The sequence below is a fragment of the Spermophilus citellus genome (assembly GCF_964194105.1).
Source record: "Spermophilus citellus genome assembly, chromosome: 2".
Lineage (NCBI taxonomy): Eukaryota > Metazoa > Chordata > Mammalia > Rodentia > Sciuridae > Spermophilus > Spermophilus citellus.
In genome coordinates, this window is record NC_138183.1 from 86,936,699 (window position 1) to 86,963,721 (window position 27,023).

The 27,023-nt window shown below is 37.9% G+C and overlaps 1 protein-coding gene across 2 annotated transcripts in view; it reads right to left on the reverse strand.

Moving 5' to 3' along the window:
- Positions 1-555: 555 nt before the first annotated feature.
- LOC308642611 (ras and EF-hand domain-containing protein) overlaps positions 556-27,023 on the reverse strand; it is a 72,638-nt gene continuing 46,170 nt past the window's right edge. Inside the window, exons 7-17 of one of the 2 annotated variants that reach the window (XM_081281738.1) lie at positions 26,843-26,911; positions 25,202-25,286; positions 24,182-24,270; positions 20,557-20,791; positions 20,127-20,264; positions 19,861-20,008; positions 18,307-18,388; positions 17,155-17,269; positions 13,350-13,469; positions 10,441-10,517; positions 556-1,542 (exon numbers count right to left, since the gene is read on the reverse strand). In XM_081281738.1, the coding sequence (XP_081137864.1) occupies positions 1,443-1,542; positions 10,441-10,517; positions 13,350-13,469; positions 17,155-17,269; positions 18,307-18,388; positions 19,861-20,008; positions 20,127-20,264; positions 20,557-20,791; positions 24,182-24,270; positions 25,202-25,286; positions 26,843-26,911 (1,258 nt within the window). In that variant the 3' untranslated portion in view covers positions 556-1,442. The remainder of the gene's footprint in view (positions 1,543-10,440; positions 10,518-13,349; positions 13,470-17,154; positions 17,270-18,306; positions 18,389-19,860; positions 20,009-20,126; positions 20,265-20,556; positions 20,792-24,181; positions 24,271-25,201; positions 25,287-26,842; positions 26,912-27,023) is intronic. The other variant, XM_081281739.1, reaches the window with a different exon arrangement.

The window sequence follows — 27,023 nt, forward strand, 5'->3', positions numbered from 1 at the left end:
CCACACTTGGGTCTGATATTGCCTCCCTTGGCTCTTAGAGATGTTTTAGTAGGGAAGCCTGGAGACCCCACAGATTCTGGAAGGAGAGCAAGACTGAACAGGTCATTGGTGGGGAAGAGTCAGATGTTATGTTAAACAAAGGACTTCAGCTCACCATTCTCTATGGCAATTCCTCTTTTATAGATTTTTCCCCCCAAAGCCATGCATACTGCTTCTTTTATTCTTCATTATTTAAGAAAGTTAATGCTTGAAAGTAGGGAGTTAGGGGATTTGTATTATATTGCAGATTATATCCTAAACCAAGGGAAGGTTTGAAATAGCATGAATATTTTCATTTGGTAAAACATTAAATCATTGTAAGTGTTCATATAATTTAATGAGATAAAATTCAAATACCACAAAATCAATTCATTCACAGTATAAAATTCAGTGGTTTTAGTATATTCAATAAGTTATGCAACAATTACTATAATTTTAATTCGATTTCACTCTTGAAAGAAACCCCATACCCATTAGCAGTCACTCCCAGTTCTCCTTTCCACCAGTCTCACTGGCTGGTGTACATTTTAAATGAAGAGGGACAGCTTTTCTGGGCTCTGTACTTTCAGTAGTATGTGGCTTTACATGTTTTCATTAAAATTTTTCATACTGAATTCAAACTGCGGACTTTGTAACTCTTCTAAAGATTACAAAGTACAGTTCTTTCTATATACAAGTTTTTTTCAAACATTTTTTGTATATAAAAAAATAGATATCTCTGTTTCCACTGAAGCCTAAAATGGAACCATTTTTTTCTCATTTTTAAATTCTGTTCTCATTTCAGAAGTAAGAAAATCAATATTTCAATATTTAGAAAGTATAAACAACCAGAGCCCTTATTAACTGTAGGTCATCGTGTTCTCCTTCCTGCTGCTTACAGTGCTACAGCATCTGAGAGGTACTACAAGGCTTTGGAGGCCAGCTGCTGCTTTTACAGAGAGGGCACACACAGATCTAAGGTGCTGATGACATGCCCAAGATCACAAAGCTAGTTAGCAGGGAAGCTAGGATAAGAACCTGCTCATTCTAGTGTCTAGCATCAAATATTTTCAGTAAACATTGTCATAGGTTAACTACAAAGTCAACTACCTCATCAATCTAGTAATGTGAGTTTCTTCTGTAGCTTGGATTTAAGCATGTGATCTTTTTTTTATACCACATTGAAAACATTTAAGTGTTATCTTTTAAGACTCTGTAATGACCAAAGGGCTCAAATTGTTCATCTAGATACAGCAAAGAAGAGTTGAGATTTCAGGGGGACCCAAGAGACAGTTCAGATAGCCCATGCTGTTAACTCTCCATAGGACAGTGTCAGTAGGGTGAATCACCTTAATAGAAACCAAACTAGTCACAAAATTCAGTACTCTGGAAATGAAGTGTACATCAGTTGAAGATGTCGGAGTTTAACCATTGCAGCAGTTCTTCATCTGTGTTGACTTTTTGGTCCCAGCCAGATTGGTGATGGATTTGCTGTCATCCTCGTCAGTCCTTTTTTTTACTTCCCTAGGTGTAGGCAAGGGGGAGAGGGTTACTGAGGTACAAACTTAGCCACACAAATGGCTCTGTAGAAAAAAAGCATAGCAATTCTGAATGTTTGCATGAGTCACTAGACACTTCTAAATTCTTCCTAGTGTCCTCCACTTACCTATTCTTCAAAGAAACCTATTAATTTATTGTGCCCCACTTTATATATGAAGAAATGAAGGTAGAAAGAGGTTAAGAAACTTATATTAGGATTGATCAAATTATGTTATGTGCAAATATAAACATGGCATAATGAAGTCTACTATTTAATGATAATGTACCAATTTAAAAAAAAAAAGAATTTTCTCTTAGTTCACACAAATGGAGAAGTGGAATTCAAACTACACAGGCTGGCTCTAGTGCCGGTATTCTGAGCACCAGGATGCACACAGACACACCCTGCCTCTCTTCTTTCCTGAAATTTCAGGATGCTGTATCATCTGCCACATGCACAGTTCACTCCTTAACACTCTGGAGTGTGGCTTCCATCCACAAGTAATGATTTGCTGACCAAAACAAAGCAATGACAGTTTTAGAACCATTATTTAATGACATTGAATAATGAACAGTTAAAATCCAGGAAAAAAAATATCTTCCTTTTGTTTCTTCCTAAGTTTCTCAATAGAAGCAACACTGATAAAATATGTACCACTTTCCAGTATCTTCTGAAAGCTCCCTAAGGAAGTGTCCTTCCACGTGTAACTCCCACAAAATATAAAGACCCTGCATCCCACTATAGATGAGATGAATAACTATTTCTGTGGGTGAGATGAGTGTGACTGCTTATCTTCAAGATGGCATCAATAATTCTGCCAAACAAATGGCTCTGCAGAAAAAAAGCATAGCAATTCTGAATGTTTGCATGAGCCACTAGACACTTCTAAATTCTTCCTGGTGTCCACTTACCTATTCTTCAAAAGAAACCTATTAATTTATTGTGTGCCATTTTATATATGAAGAAACGAAGGATTCAATGCCTGGTGCTCCCCAAGAAGAGGTGTAGCTGTGCCTACCCCCAACATTCCTGTCAGGGCTGACTCTTGGTGACTCTGACCAATAGAACATTAAGGAAATGATGCGCTGGACTTCCAAACCCAGGTATTAATAATCTCAGTCACTTTAGCCACTTCCCGCTTAGTGCTTTGGGCTGCCATTTAAGAAGTACTAGATTCCTTAATGGAGAGAGGCCACCAGAGTGCCATGAAGAATGAGATGCTACATGGAGAGAAGCCACGAGGAGGAACACCCTGTTTGCAGATATCCAGCCAAAGCCATAGCCTCTAGACCCATCTCTCTGCAAATACATAAAACACCCAAGAATAGCAGTAGAGGAATCTTCTAGCCAAGATCAGCAATCTCTGGTGATTGTAAGAAATAAAAAATAGTTTTTGCTTAAGTTGAGTAACTTTGGGGATGGTTTATTATGGAGTGTTTAATGGAAACTACTAGGAATCTTTTCAATAAAGTAAGGTTGTTTAATAGACATACAATGTGGTCCATATGTCATTTCAAATTTTTTTAGTAGTTACATTAAAAAATTTAAAAAGAAATAGGGGAAATTACTTTTATTAATAGATTACTAATAATTTTATTAACACTACAGAAAAAATATTTTTAGCATGAAATCAATAATAATATAACTGAGATATGTTATACTTTTTGTACTTTCTTCAAATTCAGTATATATAATACATACAGGAAAACTCAATTTGAATCAGCCACATTTCAAGCAACTAATGGCTACCAAATTAGCCAATGCAGCTACAGAAGGTTCTGATGTGTTCTATTGTGGTTTGGATTTAAGTGTTCCCACAAAATGCCTGTTTGGTAGTGAAATGATTGGATTGTGAGAGCTATGCCTTAATCAACCCATCCTAGTTTGAATGACTGAGTAGAAACTATAGGTGGGGCATGGTTACAGGTTGTGGATCCATGAAGGCATACCCTAGAAGGGTTTATCTTTCCTGCAGCCCCTTCCTCTTTCTCTCTCTCTTTTTTTCTGGCTGCCATGAATGGATCTGCCTCCCTCTTCCATTGCCCCTTCCATGATGTTCTGCCAATTCTGGAGAAAAGGAGTTGGTCCACCATGAACTAAACATTTCTCTGAAACCATCAACCAAAATGAACTCTCCCTCCTCTAAGTTGCTCTTGTCAAGTATTTTGGTCACTAATTGGTACCAAGAGCGGGGTTATTGCTGTGACCAACCTGACCATGTGATTCAGAAGCCTTTTGAAATGGTTTGCAAGAGGAGTTTCGCCAAGTTTGGAAATGAAGACTAGAAAGGCATTAAAATGTTTAGAGTGTAATGAGCAATCCTACTGTGAGCTCAGAAAATCACAATGTCAATAGGAATGGAGATAGTCAAGACTGTGTTCATGAAGTCAAAGAGGGGAATGGGAACTCTATTGGAAACTGGACTAGAAGTCCTTTGTGTTACATCCTGGCAAAGAAATTTTCTGCATTTTGTTTATGTCCCAAGAGTTTGTGTGAGGCTAAATTTAAAAGTGGTGGACCAATTAATCTGGTAGAATAAATTTCAAGGCAGCACAGCATTCAAGCAGTGGCATGCATGGGTTTTACTTCTTGCAGCTTTCAGCCAGGTTTACTGTGAGAATCAGGAACAGAAAGCAGAGCTAAATAATTTTCAAAATTTGCAATTTGGCCAGGAAAGTGAATGTAACTCTGGAACCAAAGAGGTTATAAAGGTTATAGTTCCTAAAGATGTGCTAAGTACTTTGAAAAGAGACAATAGGAAAGATGGCTTGAGGGTATCTCAAGAATTTGTAAGACTATACCATTTCAGACTCAAGAATAAAGAAGGGAAAATTCCTTTGAGAAAAAAAACACAGGGAACCCTATTTGCACAGAGGGCCCTAGAAAGTTGACACTGTGAGGACAATGCCCAAAGCTGTGAAGGTGAAGCAAAAGCAGGAATAGAAACAATAAGAAGTAAAATATGTCAGTAACATGAACTGTCTGTGCACCCCCCACACACAAAAAAAGCTGGCTGTGGAGACAGTCAAGCCAAGAGAGAACCAATGTGCACTTCAATCTGTAAGACAAATGTGTGGGGCTGCCCTAGCCCTTTGAAGAGCACATCTTACTACCACATGTCCTACAGGCAATATGTGGAGTTATGGGGCCTGTCTGCCAGACTAGGTGTCAGTCTTATTTGGGTACCATTCCTGCATTACATGCCCCAATTCCTCCTTTTGAAATGGGAATGTTACTCTTTGCCACTGTATATTAGATATAGGTATCTTGCTTTTGATTTTTATGGGGCTGACAGCCAAGAGTTTGCCCTGAGTCTCAAATGAGACTTTGGAGTTGGAATTTTGGGCAATGCTAGAACTAGTAAGACTACGGGAACACATAGAGATGAATTAAATACACTATGCATTGTGAAGTGGATAGAGCTTTTGGGGTCCAGGGATGGAATGTTATGGTTTAGATAGGAGGTATCTCCAAAAAGCTCCTGTGTCAGTATAGGAATATTCAAATATGAAATGACTGGATGGTGATTGTTGTCATTGTGTGAGTCTACCCTAGTCTAAATGGACTAACTGGATGTTAACTGTGGGCAGGTGGGCTATGGCTGGAGGAGGTGGGTCACTGGGGATGTGCCCTGGAATGGTTGATCTTTCCTGCAGCCCCTTTCTCTTTTTCTCTCTGCTTTCTGGCCACTACAAGGTGCACAGTGTTGCTCTTCCATGCCCTCCCACAGTAACATTCTGCCTTACCTTGGGTCCAGAGCAATGGGCTATTATGGACTAAACCTCTGAAATTGTGAATCCAAATATATTTTTCCTCCTTTAAATTGTTCTTGTTGGTTATTTTGGTTGCAGTGACAAAAAGATGACTAACACAGTAACCTTTGAAAGTCACTTATGAGTCAAAAACTACATATCTCAGCAGAAAAAAATTAACAAATAAAAAAAATGGAAAGTAATTATTTCTGTAGGCCAGCTAAAAAGTGCTATAATACATGTTTTTACATTTTTCTTATTTAGCAGACACCATGCACACATACCCACACCCATACACACCCTGACAGGTGAGACATGAGTATTATCTCACAGATGAGAAAACAAAGTCTCAGAAAAAGAAATTGAATGCACAAATCCACCCCCAATTCCCCAAGAGACAGTCTACACTTCTGTGCTCTCGAATTCTCAGAATATGTATTATTTATGCTATTACATCTGTGGAAATTTATTAGAGACAAAAGAAATTAATGCAATTTCCAAATACAAACTCTTTGCCAAGTGCATAAAAGTTGAGATATAAAAGAACTTTGCCAAAAATGGACACAAAGTTTGCTGTGTCTACAAACAGTACTATTCACTTTGGGAAAAGGGTATTCAACTAGAAATGCAGGTAAGATCAGGTCATGAAGGCCTATCAGTCACATGATGAGCATCTCTTTATATTTATATTGTTTTATATTTATATATGACTTTATATTATAAGTAGTATACTAATGTGGGATTATAAACTAAAGAGTAAATATTAATTGAATTTTTATTTATAAAGAGTACACTAATTACCAAGTAGAGAATGAACTCATATTGAAGAAAATCTGAGGTATAAACACCTGGACTAAACAAGGTAGGAAATGCAGAGAGAGGGAGAGACAAAGAGAGATGCAGGAATTCAACAGAAATTACACCAATGTCATTAATCCACAGGGCTTAGAACCCACTGGGGATAGGTGATAAAGCAAGAAAAGAAGGGAAAGGAATCAAGATTGAGCCCGGGTGACTAGGTTTTAATTATGATATTGGCAGACTCTTTAGAAAGAGAACCCAGGATGAAGAACAAGTTTAAAGGACTCTTAGTCCACTATGATTGCTAGACACAACATCATTGTGCCTATGGAACTTACAGCTGAGGGTTCAGGACATGCTTATGGCATTTTAAAATGAAATGGGTAAAAAAAACAGAAACTGGAAGTCACTAGTTTGAAACGGTTTCAGAGGCCAGGGGCATGGAAGACATCAGAGAGAGAGAAGGAAAGAGGAAGAGGAAGTAGTGAGTGCAAAATGAAATCCTGAGGTGACCAACGTTGAAGTGGAAAGCAGTGATTCAGGGTAGCAGTGGAAAGTCCTGACTCCACCACCTCCTGGCTGTGTCCATTTGATCAGGCTGATTAAATATCCTAATTCCTATGTTTCCTCATCTGTAAAATGGGCAGGATAAGCACTGTATCCTCATGGGACGATTTGCATATCTCCCTCTGGGAGACCCAATGGCCTCTTATCAGCTACAAACCATATGGCTGCCTTGCCTGGCTTTATATATATTTATATCTTATTTATATTTTTCCTTCTAATGTCAAACTACAAGGCTTGCCTTTTATTCCACTGATATCCTATTGAACCTGGTAGAGGGCTAAGCACATACTAAATTTTCATAATAATGCTTACATTATTAAACTTGAAAGCATATATTAAGGAAGGAAAATATACACCCACATCTTTCACCTGGTCTTTGTGTTTTTGTTTTCATTTTTTTATCCATCAAAACTGCAGGCATGCCGACATTAAGGAAATCAGAAAGATATGATCAGAAACATCTAAAACAGGTTTATGCCTGGGAAAATTAAGTGACTTCACCAAAAGCTGCCACATGCTTAACAACTACATTTTAAAACATATGTAATTATTATGTGCCAATCAGAAAAATAAAACAATTGCCTTTTAAATGACTCAATGTAGCCAACAGGACACATATGAGCAGTTCAGTTCTTGAGCTGATCTGTATAGAGCCTGAGCTTTTCGTGTTTTTCTCCAATTTTAGGCTGTTGCTCAACTGAATGCCTGTTGAACTTGGCTTACTACAAAATGTTTAAAGCTTGTGGTTCCGGTATTAGCAAATTTATTTATAATAGAACCATGGTTGGACCTAGTGGCACTGTAAGAATATTGCATTTCTAAGAGTAATTTTTCCTTGGATTCAGAGGTTTTTCAAGAAAAAGCAGGTAGAGTCCAGGCTGTTAACCAAACACATGTGGCCTCCCTTCAAAAGCAAACTATGTTTCAGACAGTGTAAATACATACCAAATAGGATACTATTTCACAATTTATGACATTACATGGTAAAGAAGGGACAATGGTGGAATCACCCCATGAGATCTAAATCAAGAACTTATGTGTTCTACATAACATGCAATTTTTTAAAGGTTGAAAACTTTTAAAAATGATAATAATACCTGTGGAGACTATAACATTTCTACTTCAGTCTTGAGTACTCTGACAAGGAACTATGAGGATGGCATAAATCAAAGTTTTCACTAATATATTACTAATATTACTAATATACTAGAGGCCCACCAAACCAGGCCATAATGCAATAACAATAAAAAGAAAACCTCCATGTCAAACACCATGATAAGTGACTCACAAGAAGCTTGTTTGATTTCTTTAATTGTCTAAAGATTAAAAAATAACTATGATCTTACCTTACACAGTTGAAGAACTTTGTTATCAAAATTCCTTTGTACACCAATTGTTTTAAGTAAATAAACACAAACTGGTGTCTAAGTTACACAATAAACAGGGCCAATGACTGGCTGATCCAACAGGTCACATATGAGCAGATGGGGAGGAAGCCTGCAGTTTGCAGCCTCTCCCATCTTTATGATACAATAAAGAGAATCAATTCCACACTTTGGGTGTGACCAGGGCATTTTGTATGCATTTCAATTTAATATGGCCCCATGAGACAATTGAGCATTAAACACTAATTATTTTACTCAGTAGAGTGTAGTCTACTATATAAAGAATCATGGTCTGTTACTATTGGAAAGGTCATTTTATTCACCCTCTTCCTCATTTTGCTAATTCCAGATGCCTAAAGTAACTCCAGGACTTGACAAGGATTTCATAGCTACTTAGGGGTAGATTTAAGAATGGACTTTGAGTTTTCTCCTTCCACAATCCTCTAATATGCTAGGCAGCAGCCAGTAACCATGAAGAGCTTGAATATCTCTTATTCAAAATGCTTGGGTCCAGAGTGTTAGACTTTACCAGTTAAGTAACCCTAATCTAAATATCCAAAATCTGAAATGATCGAAAATTCAGTATTTTGACCATTAACATCTGTGTCCAAAGTTTCAACTTTTAGAGTATTTAGGATTTTAGATTTTCAGATTAGGGATGCTAAACCTACACAAGGACTGACCTGGAGGTGATTATGTAGCTGCTGGGGCAGATGTGGGTGGAGCAGGACCCAAAAGTGCATCGTTTCCTGCTGTGTAGAAATCCTTGGACTCATATTCATGAAATACCAAAACAAGCACTTGAAAAAGTGAAAATACTTATTAATTCAGCAATTACTCTGTCTTACAGGCAAACACTACATACATTATTTGAGCTGATAATGAATATAATATAATGGCTCTTTTCTGTAAAATATGATATCAGTCCAGGATTCTCCTACTAAATATATATATAAAAGCTTGGAGCAATGGCAACGCCTGTAATCCCAGCGGTGTTTAGGAGGCTGAGGCAGGAGGATCACAAGTTCAAAGCCAGCCTCAGCAAAAGCGAGGCACTAAAGCAACTCAGTGAGACCCTGTCTCTAAATAAAAATACAAACTAGGGCAGGGGATGTGGCTCAATGGTTGAGTGCCCCTGAGTTCAATTCCTGGTCCAAAACAAAAACAAAAACAATGTACTTCAACTGAATCTATATACACGTTTAGATATTTGCCTTTTTCCTACCTGTTTTAGTTTACATTCAAAGTTCACACGGTTTGTGCTTTAAATAAAGATAATTTCTAGTGATGTGGGGCGGGGGGATCATTTCTCTTGAACTGATGTTAGATGGAAAGACTCTGAGTGTGAGTTCAGGGTGTCTGCCAAGCCCTGTCACACGCTAATGCTATGCAGGCTGCCAGAGGTCCTTGACTTGTTTCCTTGTTCACTCAGGTGAGGGCAAGCCACTAAGCTCAAGGTCCTAGCCCAAGCACTCTACTAACAGAACTCCATTTAATTAGGCACTCCAAATACCAAGTCATTAATTGAAAAGTAGCATAGAAAATAATGCAAAGTATTTAACTGTCAATGTTTACTAGTGGAAGAGGTCAATTATCACAAAATCTCACAAATCATCAGGAAAATAATTATATGCCGAAAATTTTGTTTTTGCTTTGTCTACAACTAGATATCACTGTCCTGGTTTTCTTTTCTGATATCTTTATTCTTTTCCCTTTTGGGGGATAGGGTATATATCCCTTTAGGCTAGTAAACATCTGTGGCAGAAAAACTAAGCCGCAGAGATAAATTTAGCCAAAAATGTTATTTCCTAGGGATACATAAAGAACTAAAGTGCAGGCATATTTATATACATCCTTAATGATGTGGTTTTCATTCTAATACACATCCTAAAATATTATTTATTATCAACACCATTGCCTTAACTAAATAATTACCTAGGTAATAATTTTGGCAAAGTGATTCTAACTGGCATGATAAGAGAATTTGCTCTGTTTGTTGTTTCCCCCACCTTTTTACCCAGTAAAATGCCACAATACATTGTTATATTGGCAATAGTCTCTTGTGTTTAAAATCTGGTTCCTGGAGATGATTCATACAAGTCCATTATTAGCTATATGATAACATTTTGCAGAATGTCAACAACACCTCAGATGTACCTGTAAGGATATTTTGCCCAACTTCACAGTGAACCAGAAGCATTACCAGTTCTTATAACATCAGTATGTATTTTCTTCTCCTATCATGTCTGAAAAATAGGACAGTGTTTTGCAAAGGATACTCTAACTGTATGTTATGGTTAAGAAATCTGACATAAACATTAACTAAGTGAAAACTCAGTGCTACGTCCAGTTACCCAAGCATAAGGTGAAACTTTACCGAGCAAGATGGAGAACAGCTTCCACTATATTGGAACCATCTTTGGCACTTGTTTCACAAAATAACGCCCCATAGTTCTGTAGAAAAGAAGATTACACAATTAAATGAAGCCTTTAATTGGGTTTCCTGAAATTTTGTTATTAAAATAGATAAAATATGTTTTCTATCAAGCATGCAGAGTAACTAATAGCTAAGAAATTGAATTCAGAGTTTCAGTACTTAAAACAAGTCTGAGCATAGTTATTCCAGGAACAGTTCACTTTTCAGAGGATTTTTATTTTGCATTGAAAAATACAATATATTATGTTTTAAGATTTTTTTTACTTCCAATTCTTATTATACACATGCTACCAAATGTTCTCTATCAATTAATTTGAGAGAAATAAAAATGATAGCTTAAGGTAACCACACAGGAATTAAGTATTCATCAAAGCAGGTTTGCTTTTGGCCACCTTCACACTATCATCATTTCTCTGAGGATCCAGCAGTCTCCTTGTTGCTAAAACCAGTGGACATTTTTTAGTCCTCTCTTAATTAACCTCTCAGCATTAGGTATATGATCGCTCAAACCTTCCAATGCCTCCCATTCCTCTTCAAGCAATGTTCAAATGCTTTCCCATGGCCAACAAGTGTCTGCCAATATCCCAGTTTGCTTTCTACCCTATCTCCATACTTACAAAGTTCCAGTTACCCTGGCCTTCCTTAAATAGCTCCAGTTCCCCAAATTTGTACAGATCCCATGACCTTAGGCTACCTTTCCCTTCACTATGCCTTCACCAGAGTCCTGCCTACTTTTTGGATTTTTAGGTAACACTCCCTTATCGAAGTTAAGATTAAGCTGTTTCTAAACCTGAAAAGTCTATATAAGGTCTTCGTATCATAAAACCTCAAACACTCACTATTTTTTCTGCATAGCATTTGCCACCAAATAACATAGCATCTGCCACCAAAGACAGTTATTTCTTTTTTTTTTTTTAAGAGAGAGTGAGAGAGGGGAGAGAGAGAGAGAGAATTTTCAATATTTATTTTTCAGTTCTCGGCGGACACAACATCTTTGTTGGTATGTGGTGCTGAGGATCGAACCCGGGCCGCACGCATGCCAGGCGAGCGCGCTACCGCTTGAGCCACATCCCCAGCCCCAACAGTTAATTCTTTGTCTAACAAGCTGGAGATATTTTTCTCTTAATAAAGGAGAACTGGATAGGCTACAGGTCTAGATGTGGGTTAAATATTCCTGTGTGGGACAGGGGGAGGATTTGATGGTTGCTCTGGAGCAGGGAGAGAGAAAGAAGAGGTTGAGAAAGGGAACAAATTCCACAATGGGACCTATGTCTAGGAGCCCCCAAGTCCATAAAAAAAATGTACACATCATAAAGTGAATGTATGTCAAGTAGAAACAGTACTGGTATTGACTTTAACACCCAGGATGTTATAAGGTGAAACAGAGACTGTCTTTGAAGATACAGGATGGTGGAAGGCAGAAGATGCTTGAAGAAGAAAACTTTAGAAATCTGGTGAAGAGGGGCTGGGGTTGTGGCTCAGAGGTAGAGTGCTTGCCTAGCACAGGCGGGGCCCTGGGTTCGATCCTCAGCACCACATAAAAATAAATAAAAGGACTGTGTCCAGCTACAGCTAAAAAATTTTAAAAATTAAAAAAAAAAAGAAATCTGGTGAAGAATAAAATTACCAGGCAGATAAGAATTACTAGATTTCAAAGGGCTGTCTGGAAGAGCTTCTGGCCCATGGACTATGCAGTCTCCATGTATACCTTTCCCAGACAATAAACAACACCAGGACAAACATGTTGCTCTGTCTTCTAATTTCCTCTTTGATTTTTGTTTCACGGTGGATACAATTAAGCAGGTGCCTTAATCAATTGCTTCTGCATTTCCTTATCTACTTTTTGATGTTTATTACAACTGGTTTTCAGTTCTGAGGTTTAAAACAAGATTTTCTAACCTAAACTAGAAAATATATATTGTTTAAATATTTTGTTTTAGTTGTGGTTGGGCACAATACGTTTATTTTATTTTTATTTGGTGCTGAGGATCGAACCCAGTGCTCTGTAGGTGCTAGGTGAGTGCTCTACTGCTGAGCCACAACCCAAACTAAAATAAAACTTCTTTTTAAAGCTCACATTCATATGCTCCCGAGTAGTCCTTTCCTGGTTCTGAGAACAGATAGCAATACTAACATCCCACCAGACTGTCACGGTGTGAACTTACTTGATCCCAGGTGCAGCTGATTTCTTGTATGGGTTAGACAAGTGATGAGAAGGCTATGCAGCATTCTGACACAGCCATAGTAACCAGGGATGAACTTTTCCCATGTTAATATTCAGCACAGGAATGAACTTACTCCTCTATACAAATGCATATCCAAAAATAATGTGAGACTGTTCCAACTAAGCACAAATCTTCGAGGAAAAAAAAAAAAAGCAGCCGCCCTCTGATTCTCTTCCCACTAGGTCAAATGCTGCTGTATCTTCTGCTCCTTGGCATGGTCACCCTCTGGAACCAAACCCATCATTTCAAAATAGAACACTCATTCTTTCTCCCTTACTTAGATTCCAGGACTAGAGAAGGATTCCAGGAACTGGGTGAGAGGGCAAAGGAAGACGGCAAGATTGTTTTGGCTCTCTGTCAACGATACTCAATGGGGGAAAAGGATTCTGTGACTGTTTTCCTTCCACCATGGATTTGCTCCTTGCCATCATTACTTACATTCGTGCAAGGAAGGTAGGGTTCTGGGAGTTCCAACGGGTAAGGACAGTCCATCACCCCATCAAACAGGGTGGAGGTTTACCAAAGAACCTCGTAAGCAAAGGTAGACAAAAGTGAAAGGCCACTGACCCCAACGCTACTGAACCCCTAGATTCTTTTTCAATTTGGACCCACCCTCACTCTTACCATGGCCAGTTTTTCTCCAAAATACGCAGGCACACATTTTTGACCCTCTGAAGCAGCAGTGTCACGAAGATCAGCCTTGTTTCCTACCAACATGATAGGAATAGCCTCTTGGGTTGCATCCTACCAAGAAGAAAGAAAAATGGGCACACATCAGACATTGGACAAATACAATGACAACAGTAACAACGGTAACAGCAGTAGCGGCTGCCACTGTCCAGTTGTATGTCAGGTGATATTTTCAGAATTTCTTGAAAAAAATGTTACATGAATACAAGCTGCTTTCAATGCATTCAAAGTCATGTTAAGTCACATTTCAGTAGAATAAAGAGCACACTTATTATCACTGTACAACTCTTAGATTGTCAATTACAATAATTATTTGTTATACTTGAAATAGTATCTTTAAACCTCAAAATAGCTTTAAGCTCAGCTAGCCTTACCCACACCCCCCCCCGCCCCGCCATTTACTGGTAAGAAAATTGAAATTCAGAGAGGTCAAATAAGAACATATTAGGCCTAGGACCCAGGTTCAAAGTTACCTCAAATCCCCCTATTATACAATGCTGCATCCTTAGGTTAATGAAAAGGGTAAAAGGCACTGGGATTAATCAGCTTTACAGCAAAGGAAACATGCATCTGCTAATTTCTCATTTCTAGCACACAGAGCATGACAAACCAATATAAACTTAAGAAGCATGACCACAGAATTATTTTTGGCTTGGGCACCGACATAATTTTCTACAGCTTTCACTTCAAACAATGATGAGTCCTAGTCAACGTCATTATCACAGGTGCAAAACACAAGTAATTCTTTAGCTGTCATGGGAAAAACGGGGTTCAAAAGTTCACCACTCACCGTTCTCTGGTTTCCAATAAAAGCAAAATATAAAGTCCTAAAGGTCAACAGTTTTCATAAGAATCCACTGCTGGACATTCAAAGTAATAGATCCAAAGGCTAGAGCTTATCAGCATATGAAAAATGCCACAGCTTCCCAGCATTCAGAGCAACACTGACCCTAAGGTATGAGTGCAAGGCTAACTCAGCACCTACTCTTCCCAGCACCTGGTCCCTCACGGGCTATGTAAGAATAGTCAAGTACTCTCAGGCTTCTGCCTCAATTTCCTTCTCTATAAATTGAAAGGGTTATTGAGAGCATAGTCTACCTCAGCGGCTATGATGACAACAAAAGACAGTAACCTGACTAGCCAAGAAAAACAGGATTCTGTCTCCTAAACAAGAAAAAGTGGCAGCCCTGATACAAATATGTGGAAATTACTCTCTGCCTAAAGATCTCGGGAGACTCATTTAGTTTGGTGCTATACCTGATATAGGATCAAGACAAGAGCCTTAAAGTGAAATTATATTTGATTTCCTTTCTCTTCAGATAATTTTTCTCTGATTGAAGGCATCAGAATACAGAGAAAGCAAAGGAGAGAAGGAAGAAAAATGTCCTTCCAAAAACTAGCTGCTCCACCCTTTCATGTGCTCATGAATTGTATTCTTTAGCGATCTCAGAATTCAACACGAAGTCATTAATCAATATTCACTTAAGCATCCATGAAGCTAAGCATCTAAATGACTCCCCAGAGTCACACAGGTGAAAAGTGGCACCTCCTTCAAGTCTTGACCCAAACATCACCTTCTTGGTGAAGCTGAAGCTGCCGTGACCACACAGTGAAAACTGCAGCCTGCTTCTCCTTTTGTTTCTATAACATTTATCACTTACTATCAGACTATCTCTTTTATTTCCTTATGGTTGTTGCTTGTTATCTGACTCCCCCACTAAAATACAAGCTTCATAGGACAAGGCTCTTACTTTTACCATCAGATATATCCCCCAAACACAGAACATATGTGCTAAGAGGAGGAAGAAACTAAAAACAAAAATTCTTTTTTCTAATATGTGAAAGTCAGGATCAGATCTCACATCGCAAGTATCTTTCTCCATTCAGCTTTGACCTAAACATTCAATCAGTAAATTATTCAAAACAGGTAAGTAAAAAGTTATAATTTCATTTTATCAATGATTCTGTTAATAAGATTTTGTAACCTAGCAGCTTTCAATCGAAGTATAACAACTATCAATTCAGAGGGTCGGTTCACACCGACAGTCTAGTGCTTCTCTGTCCTCTGGCCTGTTTAGTGATGGCACCACTCATTTCCACCCAATTTATTGTGATCATATAAATGGCCCATAGAATTGCCTCAATTAGATGAAGCTGTGGAGAAGCTTCATTGTGCCCATTCTCTAAGGCAGAATTCAAATTCCATATGGTATCTATTTTTTCCTCCTGTAATAAATTTAAGAATTCATCTTGCGTGACATTTTCTTCCTTTTGAGACCCTATGAAAAGGTGATACTGATGGCTGAAAAGGTACTTACCATGTGCAGGTGCTCAGCAAGCAATAGCTGTGCCACTTTATGTAAGAGCTTTTTCATTGAGAACAACCTTGCCTTTTGTGCCTTCTTTTCTTGAGCATAACGCAAACATTTAAAATGATGACTAAGCCCCAAATTTCAACAATAAAACGTTTTGCTCAGATCTTACTTCTCCAGCCCAGGGAACTCTGTTTGTTCTTCTTGAGCAGATGCCTCTCCTGTACTTTTGAATTCCTTTCTACTCATTAAAGACTTCTATTCATCTGCTGCTCACTCTGGTGCTGAGCCTCTGACTGCTAAATAAATGTAAGCAAGGGCCATATACTTTCTATGCCTCAGGTTTCTCATTATAAGAGACAATAGTACATTTCTAACTTCCTTTCTCAGATGTTAGAGAGGTTAGCATAACATATAGAAAACTTTGTGAAGTCAAAATATAAATGTGAACACATTTCACTGCATGCAAAATGATAGTAGGTCAGGAAATTTTGGCAGAATAAAGTACATATTTATTCATCATTGTTGACATCTTGTTGCCAACCACAGTCAGTCATTTCTCTTATTACTTTTCTAGTTAGAGAATGTAACTCCAGAGGTTAACTTAACACCAGACTGCAATCAGTCCTGCTTATCCACTACTGGCGTTTAAGGTCTGTTTAAAATTATAGATAACGTACTAACTTGAAAAGTTAGATTAGCTGCTAGTTTATTTTTCAAGAGTGTTCTGAACCATAGCTTGAACCACACTTTCGTTGATTAATAACTGTTAACAGCACATTAAATGTGGCCAAAATCATTTCCTACTTTTAAAAATCATTTAGCATGAAACCAAATGATATGAAAGCTCCTTAGATGAAAGACACAAACCTACTTCACCACAGATATTATCCCACAAGTTAAAATACCAACTGGTATATTAGAGGTATCTGTGGTGTCGAAAGACCCCACATTACAACCAAAATAAGGTTGAGAACATAGCTGCTGTAGCCTTCAGACCTCAACTCAGGCCCACATCCGGGTGGTGTTTCACCTATGTCTTAATCCATGTGGAAGCTCCTACACATGTTTAACCACAGTATACATCCAACCACACCCCCATCTTGTTTGGAAAGCTGCTTCTCCTCAGGTGACCTGCATTCTCACTTGGTTACACAGGGTTCCAATATTATCTATAAGAGAACCCGGAAGTTTCATTCCCAGAAGTTACCTTCAGTAGTGTCTGTGGCTTTGGGGGAACTTATGCAATTCCTGGGAAGAGACCAATGCTGCCAAGGGCCACTGGAAACTCTGCCTCAGTACACCATTCTTCCTGACAGCTTGGATCAAAGGCTTCTAGTCAAGTTCACCCCCACAAAGAGCAATAGCATTTTCTAAGTCTATAACTCCTCCACTTAATTTTCTGTTTCTTCATTTTGATTCCTTACCTCAATCATATCTACCCATTCTCGTACATTAAGAAAGCTTTTCTCACACGTGACATCATATAGCAGCAAAACTCCGTCTGCTTTCCTGAAGTAAGACTTGGCAATGCTCCTGAATCTGGGAAACAGAAAAGCGCCTTGTGACTCCATCAGCTGGGTGCTGCTTCATTCTTCATTTCCCTTACACTCATTTTTTGTTTTCTCATCTTCTAAAATCAGCCCCATTTGAGACTCTAACAGCAATGTATTGCTGTGAAGTGGCCATCTCTACAGCTTCAAAGGAACCAGTGAAAGTTAACAGGATACAGGTATGGGTGACTGATTTAGAAAAGCCAATTATTTTTTTTCCACTAAACAATCCCAAGAATCTCTAACCCCAAAGCAGAACCACATTAACAGAGAAGTACAATTTTTAAAAACGTCAACTTCACAGGTAGGACATAGAGGAGGTTAAACAGAGAATTATTTTATCTAGGGTTATATCAACCACGGACATCTTTAAAATGTTAAAATTCCATTCTGATAGAGATTCTGAGCTACATGAGGATATGCCTTTGTGTCCACCTGATCAATTAATCTCAGAACACTGAATGAATCAAGTGCCTGGACAGAGGCACACATTCCATTCTTATTTGTTAAACAATTATGTAATTTCAAAGGGTTAGATAAGTTTAAAACCTATATTCTTTATACTTTTGAATGCAATGAATGCAAGATTTGTATTGGCAATGAAAGCAAATTTGTATCATTGAACTTGAACTCAGTGGGAGGGTAGGCAGACAAGTTCTCTTCTCCACCATTTATTTTTGCACAGCTAAGTAGCTCCTCACTCTGATGCTGCATTCAGGAGTGGTGCCTCACTTAGATTCCCCTGTTAGGAAAGTGCACTCTTCTAGTTGCACATGAACATCAGCTCAAAAGAAGCTTAAATGCCCTCTTCTCACACAACTGACACTCATGTCAAGGAGGGGACCTGGAAGAAGGTGAGCATTACGGAGATTATAATATAACTTATAATTAATACTAATGTAATATAAATATAATTAAAAGGTCTACTAATATTATGTAATTATGAATATAAAAAACACCAAGCATCCTATAAGGCTCGTTTTTGCAAAACTAAGTGGAGTCTGAAGCGTTATGAAAAGCACTTGCCTCTCCTGCCCAGCTGTATCCCAGAGCTGCAGAACTGTTTGCTCTCCATCTACAATGAGAGTTTTCATTTGAAAATCAACTCCTGAAAAGAAATATGAGAGTGGAGAAGAGAGTAAATCATTCCATTAGCTTGCTACATTCGAGCCCTCTTTTAAGATGAGAGAAGAGCCAATAAACCAAAGCTCAGTGAGGTAGAAAGGAATGAACACGGCCTTCAAGAGAGTGAACTTCAAATACTAATTGTAAGTCAGATCACACATATGCATACAGATACCCTGTCTGCAGACTGGCTGATGTGGGGAAGGGCTTAATCTATGGAAAACGGAACATCTATCTTCTGTTTTCACAGATGATTAGATGACTGTCGTATTTGTGTGTGTGTGTGTGTGTGTGTGTGTGTGTGTGTGTGCATGTGAGTGTACATACACGTAAAAATGTGTATGTTGTATATGTATACATATATGTACATGTGTGTTATGTATATATCTGATATGTATAGCTGTGTATGTGTAGGCCTATGCATGTATACATGTATACTATGTATACTGTATACATAAGAACACACATAATATTGTACATGTATATGTAGTTTTGTGTGTATGTTTGCATGCATACATATATGCATGTTCATATGGTACACTGTGATTACACACATAAATTTACACCTGTGTACATGTCATGGTCTCTAGCAACCAAACCAAATACTGTGTAGTCTGTTTATGAACTAGTGAACTTTCAGGTTTGTTATTTCAAAGGTGTATCAGAGAATACACCCTATAAATGTACAAAGTCACCCACTGTGAAAAGGGCAATCAATATGTTCTAACATTTCTGGTTATCAAACAAAAAACTCTTTAAATAAAGAAGAAAAATATGATAATTTATATATCCTCGACTCCTTTTACTGATTATTATGTAAATTTGGGACATCTAGATAAAACTTTTTTTTGTTGCTAATGTAGAGACAGAAGATGGAAGCATACATCTGGCTTTGATTCGGACCATAGTGACAAACTGGTCACCAATACTGTCACTGCAGCAATATCGCCAACATCTTATCAGAAAGACTTTTCCTGGCCACCTTGTATAATCCTGCACTTTTTTCCAAATTTCATGCTTTTAAGTTTTTTTCCCCCCTTTAGTCTATTCCTCTCCATTGGGATATAAATTCTCTACAGGCTGGGATTAAGTCAGCTTTCTTCATTTTGTGTCCTTAGCACCTACAATAGAGCCTGCCTCTAGGTGGGACTTAGGATACGTACGCTAAATAAACGAATCCAACATCTCCAGCTCTACACTTGGATTGTTTGATCTGACAGGCTAAACAGATATTGCTGTCATTTATCAGTTTTCCTCAATAATGTGAGATTTTACCCAAAACACAGAACCATTCTGTAGACAAGGACACACACACACACTATATATATATATATATGAAAGTATACAGAGAGAGAGAGAGTTGTGTCTGTGTATCTGTGTATATAATCCCTAAAAAAAAAGAAAACCAAGCTAAGAAGTTCATCTTCCCATTACCAAATGAATCAGGGGCCATACCCAATGTGGCACTTGTGTTTCCTCGAAATTCATTCTTGCAAAGTCTCATGAGGAAACTGGATTTCCCCACTGCAGCGTCCCCAGCAAGCACAATCTTGTAAGCCTTCTGTGAACTAGCAGACTTGGAGTTATCACCTGCCACATCTGTCTAGAGGAAAGAAGCCACAGTGGGTGATAAGGGTAGTGCCAGTTTTCTTCTTAAATAAGTACCATGGCACAGAAAATTATTAGTGTTCATGAAGGGAAGTGTCTTGGAAGCTACCTACCTGGGGTGAAAGAGCAGAGATGGGTTTTCTTGAAGAACTGACTATGCTGCCTCCACTAATAGACCCTTGGGACTTCCAGTCTAAAACAGAAGCCACACCTTCTGAACCATATGTTTCTTCATCCCTTATATCAGGAACCTGTTTTGTAAAAAGCGGTTAAAAATAAAGCCTTCATTACACATATACATCATGAATTAAAGAGAAGAAAACTATATAGTTCAATCTACAGCCAATGATGTTATGGAATAGAGAAGCATTGAATGGCAAATCTATGAGAACTTCTTCCTAATTTGATGGAAAACCAAAACACTACTGACTAAGCTTCAAGTTTATGACATTTATAACAGATTCTTATGACAGATACAAGTCGAAGATGGTGAAACAATCCAATCCAAGGCAGGCCTCGGAGGGCAGTGGTTTCTCGGCTTACATCCGTGTCTGAAGCGTCACCGGCACAGTTCTCCTGCACCCTCTGTGAATTCCGAAATCCCCGCTGGTGCTTGTATTCCACTTCAGAGTCGTACTCATTGGGATCTCTCAGGGTAGACAAGCCGCTGTCAAAGCAGCTCTCAGGCAGGCTGTCAACTTCATAATTCATCCTCTGCATAGGATCACAGAGGGCCAATGAGTCACAGTCCTCATCCACATACGAAGAGCGGGATGACCTGGTAATGAAAGAAGAGACTGTTTTACCTGGGAGCTTGCAACTCTCAAAAATGCACAGGTGACAGACTGTCAGGGATGGGGTCAAGAATACCAGCATCTTCAATTTCCAAGAGCCATGATGAAGCATCAGAGAAATGAAATGTTCAAAGCAACAGAGGGTCTGTTGTGGTGGCACATGCCTGTAATCCCAGTGGCTTGAGAGGCTGAGACAGGAGGATTGTGAGATCAAAGCCAGCCTTGGCAAAAGTGAAGCACTAAGCAACTCGGTGAGACCCTGTCTCTAAATAAAACACAAAATCTAGGGTTGGGGATGTGACTCAGTGGTCAAGCATCCCTGAGTTCAATACCCAGTACCCCCCAAAATAAGCAAAATCACCTTCTTTGCTTCCTGATATAAAAGAGATCCACATGCAATCTCAAGCCACATTAATAAAAATGGACATAGAACATGAGCCTTTTTACTTCAATGTGATCAAGACCATATTCTGAATAGTGTCTCTGTTTTGGGGCAACATCTCTATTTAAAGGGGATGCTATAAACCAGGCTTGGATAGTTGCCTCAGATACATGGACTAGTTCACTGTACTCAAGTCTTGATGGGTTTTCTCTTCAAATACTTCAAGAGAGGACAAATAAAGGAGAACTCTTCTAAGTATTCTAAAGTTGCATAAGACAAAATAAGGATTAACTGATAAGCTTTCTGGGAGTCAGATTTCGGATCAACATGGTGAAAATGACAGGCAATGAGAAATGTGTGCTACCAGAATGCTCTGACATGAGATGAGTTTTCTGTCACTCCATGTTGACACATTTTCTGGAAAGGCCCTTTTAGAAGATCCTTCATTAGACAAACCTAGAATTTCTTACTTCAGTGGATCCTTCCATTTGTGAAAATCTAATATTTTATGGGTGGGGGAAAAACTAACATCAAGCAAGATAATCCAAAGAAATTGCATACTTTCCTAGTTTGCTATTCCTTTTTCATAAGAATCAAAGCTCATTTTGAAATAAAACAATGGCTAGGATTTATTTAGCACTCCCACCACATACCCATGCACCATTCTAGCACTCTGCCTACATGACTTATGGCAAAGGAGATTGGGAAGGGTAGATGGTCTTCAAATGGAAGAAATAAGAAGAGATAAGATATACTTAGAAGAGAAAGGGTGATCTTAATGTAAATAAGTAGAAGCACATAAACCTAAGGAGACAAAAACATTTTTGAGCCATTAGCAAAATTTTTAAAATTAACTAAAAAGGTGATTTAGCCACTATTCTCTCTCAATACTTGTGCAAGTATAACATCTTTATTCTAATACAGGAATTTCATATAAGATATCAATTTATGTAGTTAGCCAGGTGTGAATATGTGTGTATGTGTATATATATTTTTGCACTGCTTCATAATTTATAAAATTCTTCTTCTGAAATTGCATTTAGGTCAATCTGTGAGGAACAAAAACCTTTTTTTTATTCTAATGTAGTAATGACTACTTCAGTTCCATTCTTCATTAATACTCTTTTTTTCTTAACATATTTCTATTTTTGATAAGGGGCAAAAAATAAGCAAAATTCTGAGTTGAGAGATTATCTCATAAATATCTAGTCTCTAAATTAAAAACAAAGATGCCAAACGGATTTTCACAAACTCAAATAAAGTAAACCACTCTTACCTGCCCTGAGATTTTCATTACAATTAGCTATGTAAAAAATCATGAAATGAGTTTTATTTTTTTGTTTATTGTTCTTACAAAAACACAAGACCAAAACAAACTTGCAATTTAAAATTAAATAAAGCTACACAAACTATAACATGTAACATATAACAAGCTTTTATTAAGTTTTTACATTAGTATCAAAAAGAAAATACAATATTAATAAAACTTCACATATCAAATTAGTTACCCCCTAGAAAGGAACAACAGTACAGATAATGATGGCCTCCAGTTCTATTTCCACACGATGAGCACTTGAGAGCTACATTGCTGCCTTCCCCAAAGGGTGCACTTTCCCCACAGCCCCTTCCCCTTCCTCTCTCTGCTTCCAATCTCTCATGAACAAAGCAGTGCTCCTCTACCACGCCCTTCAGCTATGATGCCTCAGTTTGGCCCAGAATAGACTCAGCTGACCATGGACTAAATCTCTGAACACATGAGCCAAAATAAATGTTTTCTCCTCTAAATTGTTCTTGTTAGGTATTTTGTTCACAGCAATGAAAGTCTAACACTCTGTTACTCTGAGGCCCTGGTGATATGATGATATTATCCCTCAGAATAGAGTGTGGAGGAGTTCTCAGTCCAGTACTTGTGAACCTTATTCATGGTGTCTACTCTTTCCAAGAGAAATCATGGTGAAATTTCTAACATAATTCTTCATTATGTACCCTTTCCTACTACTTGCTTAGAACTGATCTGAAATATTAGTCCAAAAAAATGCATCACAATTATATAGTTTTAAAAATCTATATTTCTCAGTAACGGAGTAGTCAGCAGCTTATAAATCAATAAACCATTAAAATTTTTATTTAAGAAATCAGTGAACAATAAAAAGATTTTACACCAAGATCTTTAGAAGGTATCTTCTTCGAAGTGATCACCAATAAGCTTTGGTATCAGACCTTCCTGAAGGGCAATGTGACCAGGATATCATGCACATTATTCTCTATACCCAAAGAACCCAAATGAAAGGGGCTGTACATGAGTTACAAAGTTGCAAAGACATTGTGAGCTGGAAACTCTAGTTCATGCATTCACCTCTACTTCCAGACTTTGACATAGCATAAAATTAACTTTTTAATGACCATCACTGTACATACGGGTACACATATTCGCATGCAATCTTTGTTATTACTAAGTCTCAAGAAATAGCAGGCCCAATATTTCACTTTATTTGGTTAAAAATAGGGCTAAATTCTAATGTTTGGAATTTCTCTGTGACTCCTTTAATACAGTAGTTCATAAACCTGTTCTGGCCAGGTTTCTATCTGTGTTGAATGTTTCCTCTTTCTGTAAAATAGTTCATATATTATGCTGATCTATTAAACATTGACAGATCATGACAATAGCCTCAATATCATATACCACAATATCAGTAACTCCAAAACAATTCTCAGAGTCCACTTTCAAGAAACAAGACATGATTAGGGATGAGGTAGTGGCTGGCATGGATAAAAACAAGTCATAGCATCTTAAGGAAGTAATTTTTCACTCTCTGAAACATTTTTTCTTATAGTTTTGACATGGTTCACATTTTAGAAGCTTAAAGTAATATCATAGAAAATATAAATTAGTGCCCAAAATATATTCCATTATTTTAATTCACCTCAAGGAAATTTGTCCTCATTTTAACTTTGATCTAGAACTCAAAACAATAAACAAGTGTTAACATACCTGTCATATCCCAGAGGTTGAAGAGAATGACCATTAAATTTGGGACTGCTTCTAGATATCGTATTCCCTGGTGATACATTATTTATGCGCTGCAATACATAAATATTTAATATTCCATGTAAACATTTTATACACACACACCCAATTTAACTTCTAATGTAACTGAAAGTTTGGTATCTTACATGAGCAAATGTGAACATGAAAATCAATTGAAAAATTGCAGCTGATGACTACAGTCATCAGATCTTAAGATCATACTCTACTACAAATTCCACAGAGACTAACCAGGTTACCCAGATTTTCCAGGACACTGTAACATCAACTTCCTTGGACATATCTCTTCTGGAACTATAACTTGACTTAGTGACTGGCATTGGAATCTTATGCTTAAGCTGACCCTCAAAAGTGTAATAAGAGGCATCAAGACAAATGCAATCTTGGGAAGGTCCTCAAAATTCCAAATGGGGCTTGGCTTACCCTGTAGCATTTGGAATCATTTTCCTGGTGATAGGTTATTTATGCACTTAGATACATACATTTTTAATATTCCATGCCAGCATTTTATACACACATACAAATAACTGTCAATCCGATGATCTCCCTATCATAAAGAATACTCAACATGTCTAAACTCACCCCCTAATGATTCTGCTCCTCTTAATTGGCAAAACAATATTTTTAACACCATGAGCCTCCCTACTTTTTCTTATATTATTGCTACCCATATGTATACATCTTAACTACCTGTTACATTATAAACTCTTCCAGGTCAAAGATCATATATGTCTTTCTCTAGTTTCTTAGAAACTTAAGAATTGGTTAACACCAAGGCATTTATTTCTGTAGATGGGTAGCATATTTTAAATTTAGAAAACTGCTCTCTGTATTTTTTGGAAAGAGCTTCTTGAGCTTTCTCATTATAAGATCCATGTGAAATTCTCCACTAAGATATTGCATGATTTCACCACTTCCAAATTATTCAATCACTAGCAAGATGAATTACAAAATGTTATGGCATACCAAGCATCTGTTGAATTTGCTGTAACTGTTTTCAAGGGCACTCCTGAGGCCATCATTACTGTCATGCAGCTTCCGGTTAGCTGTTCTAGTAGATAGGCAAAGTGTTAGTGGGGATCTGTATTAGCACTTTCTTTAGTCAGTGATGTTCGGAATGTAGAACTACTTGTCACCCTTTGCAGCTTTCTCCCATTCCCCTTCAAACCTCAGAATCTGAGATCACAATTCAATATCTGAAATACAACAACTGATTAGTTATCTCTGTTAAATATCCTGAGGTATTTTAGAAATGAATTAGCTAAGAGGTGGAATCCGCTCTTCCTTCAGGTACCTTTCCTGTTTATTTCATGCAGGTCTCTGTTTCCCAAATGCCTGAACCCAGACAGCCAGTTCACACATCCCAGTGGCCAAGCATAGCCAGGCATGGGTACATTATCCTCTTGCTACTCCTTCAACCTAACCATGGAGTAGTGGGACTTGTGTACCAAGTAAACACTTGGATCCTGATCTCAGACAGATTTGGATTCAAATCCTAACTGAAGTACTTCCATATGACCCGATGAAAGGCCCTTTGCATCAGAACCTTCCCCAGCTACAAAATGAGGAACAGAACTATTGCCTCACAGAGTGGCTAATTTTCCCTGCTTATGGCCACTTCATTTTTGCTCAGTTCAATTATCACTTCCTCCAAGAAGACATCTTTGACCTTCTTGGGCAGGCCAGAGCTCCCTTAGGGAATAAGCAACTTTCCTTTATTATCCATTCTCTCACCGGGTATTTTGTATTTATTTCTATCAACCAGTTTCCACATTTCTTCTCTAGACTAGTCCTATAAGAAGAGATATTTTTTTTCCTCTTACTTGCTACTCTATCCACAGCTCTTAGCATATCTGACCCATAAAAAGTGCTGACTGAAAAATCTACGGAATGAATGAATGAATGGATGGATGGTGGACAAATTTATGGACTCCACAATTTTGCAGGAGAGACTTAATAAATATTCAAAAATGGTGAAGGAAACACCTTGTCAATCTTGGCATTACTTCATTTGGTAAACTGAAAACAGAATGCTGCAGAGGTGGAAAAGGATGAAAGGGGAAGAGAAGGTCACTGTTTTGTGGGAAAGACATCAGGAAATGAAATTACTGCAGCGCAGTAATGAAGTTGACAGAATGGGTAGAGCATTTCTTGGGAAGAGGAATAAAAAAATCCTAAGAAAAATATGCCTCTAAATAAGCATAATAAATTGAGAAAGAATAGTGACATAGGCTTTTTCTTGTGTCACTCACCACTCACCAATGTGAAAGGCTGACAAGCTCTGTGTGCAGAGCTGCAAAGAAAGCTGAGGTCAGGGTCGTTGCTCATTACAGAGGCATAATAAAGACATGCTAAACGTACCACCTAACTTGCAAGACTATTAATAACTATGCTCTGTTCCCTGCACTTGAATAAATTATTTAGGATTAAACGCTTCAGAAATTGAGTGGACATGATGAATGCAGCACAGTGAGAAGAAACATACACTGACCTTCAAGCCCATCTGGACTTTGGAATATGGCAAATCGTATAATACACAGCATGTGTGTTATTAACAAAAAAATAACTAAAATGCAAGTGCAATGAGCATTTTATATGAGAACTTACTGGAGAATTTCAATTTGCCTCTCAAGACTATTTCGATCTTCTGTGTATTCTCGGATTATTTCCAGATCCCTGTAAAATTATATTTTGTGTTGAAATAAGAATTAGGTGTCAAGTCCTGCCTGATCTATACCTAACCTCCCAGGTCCTTTTGGACCTTTCAAAAGTCATGTGTCCTTGACCA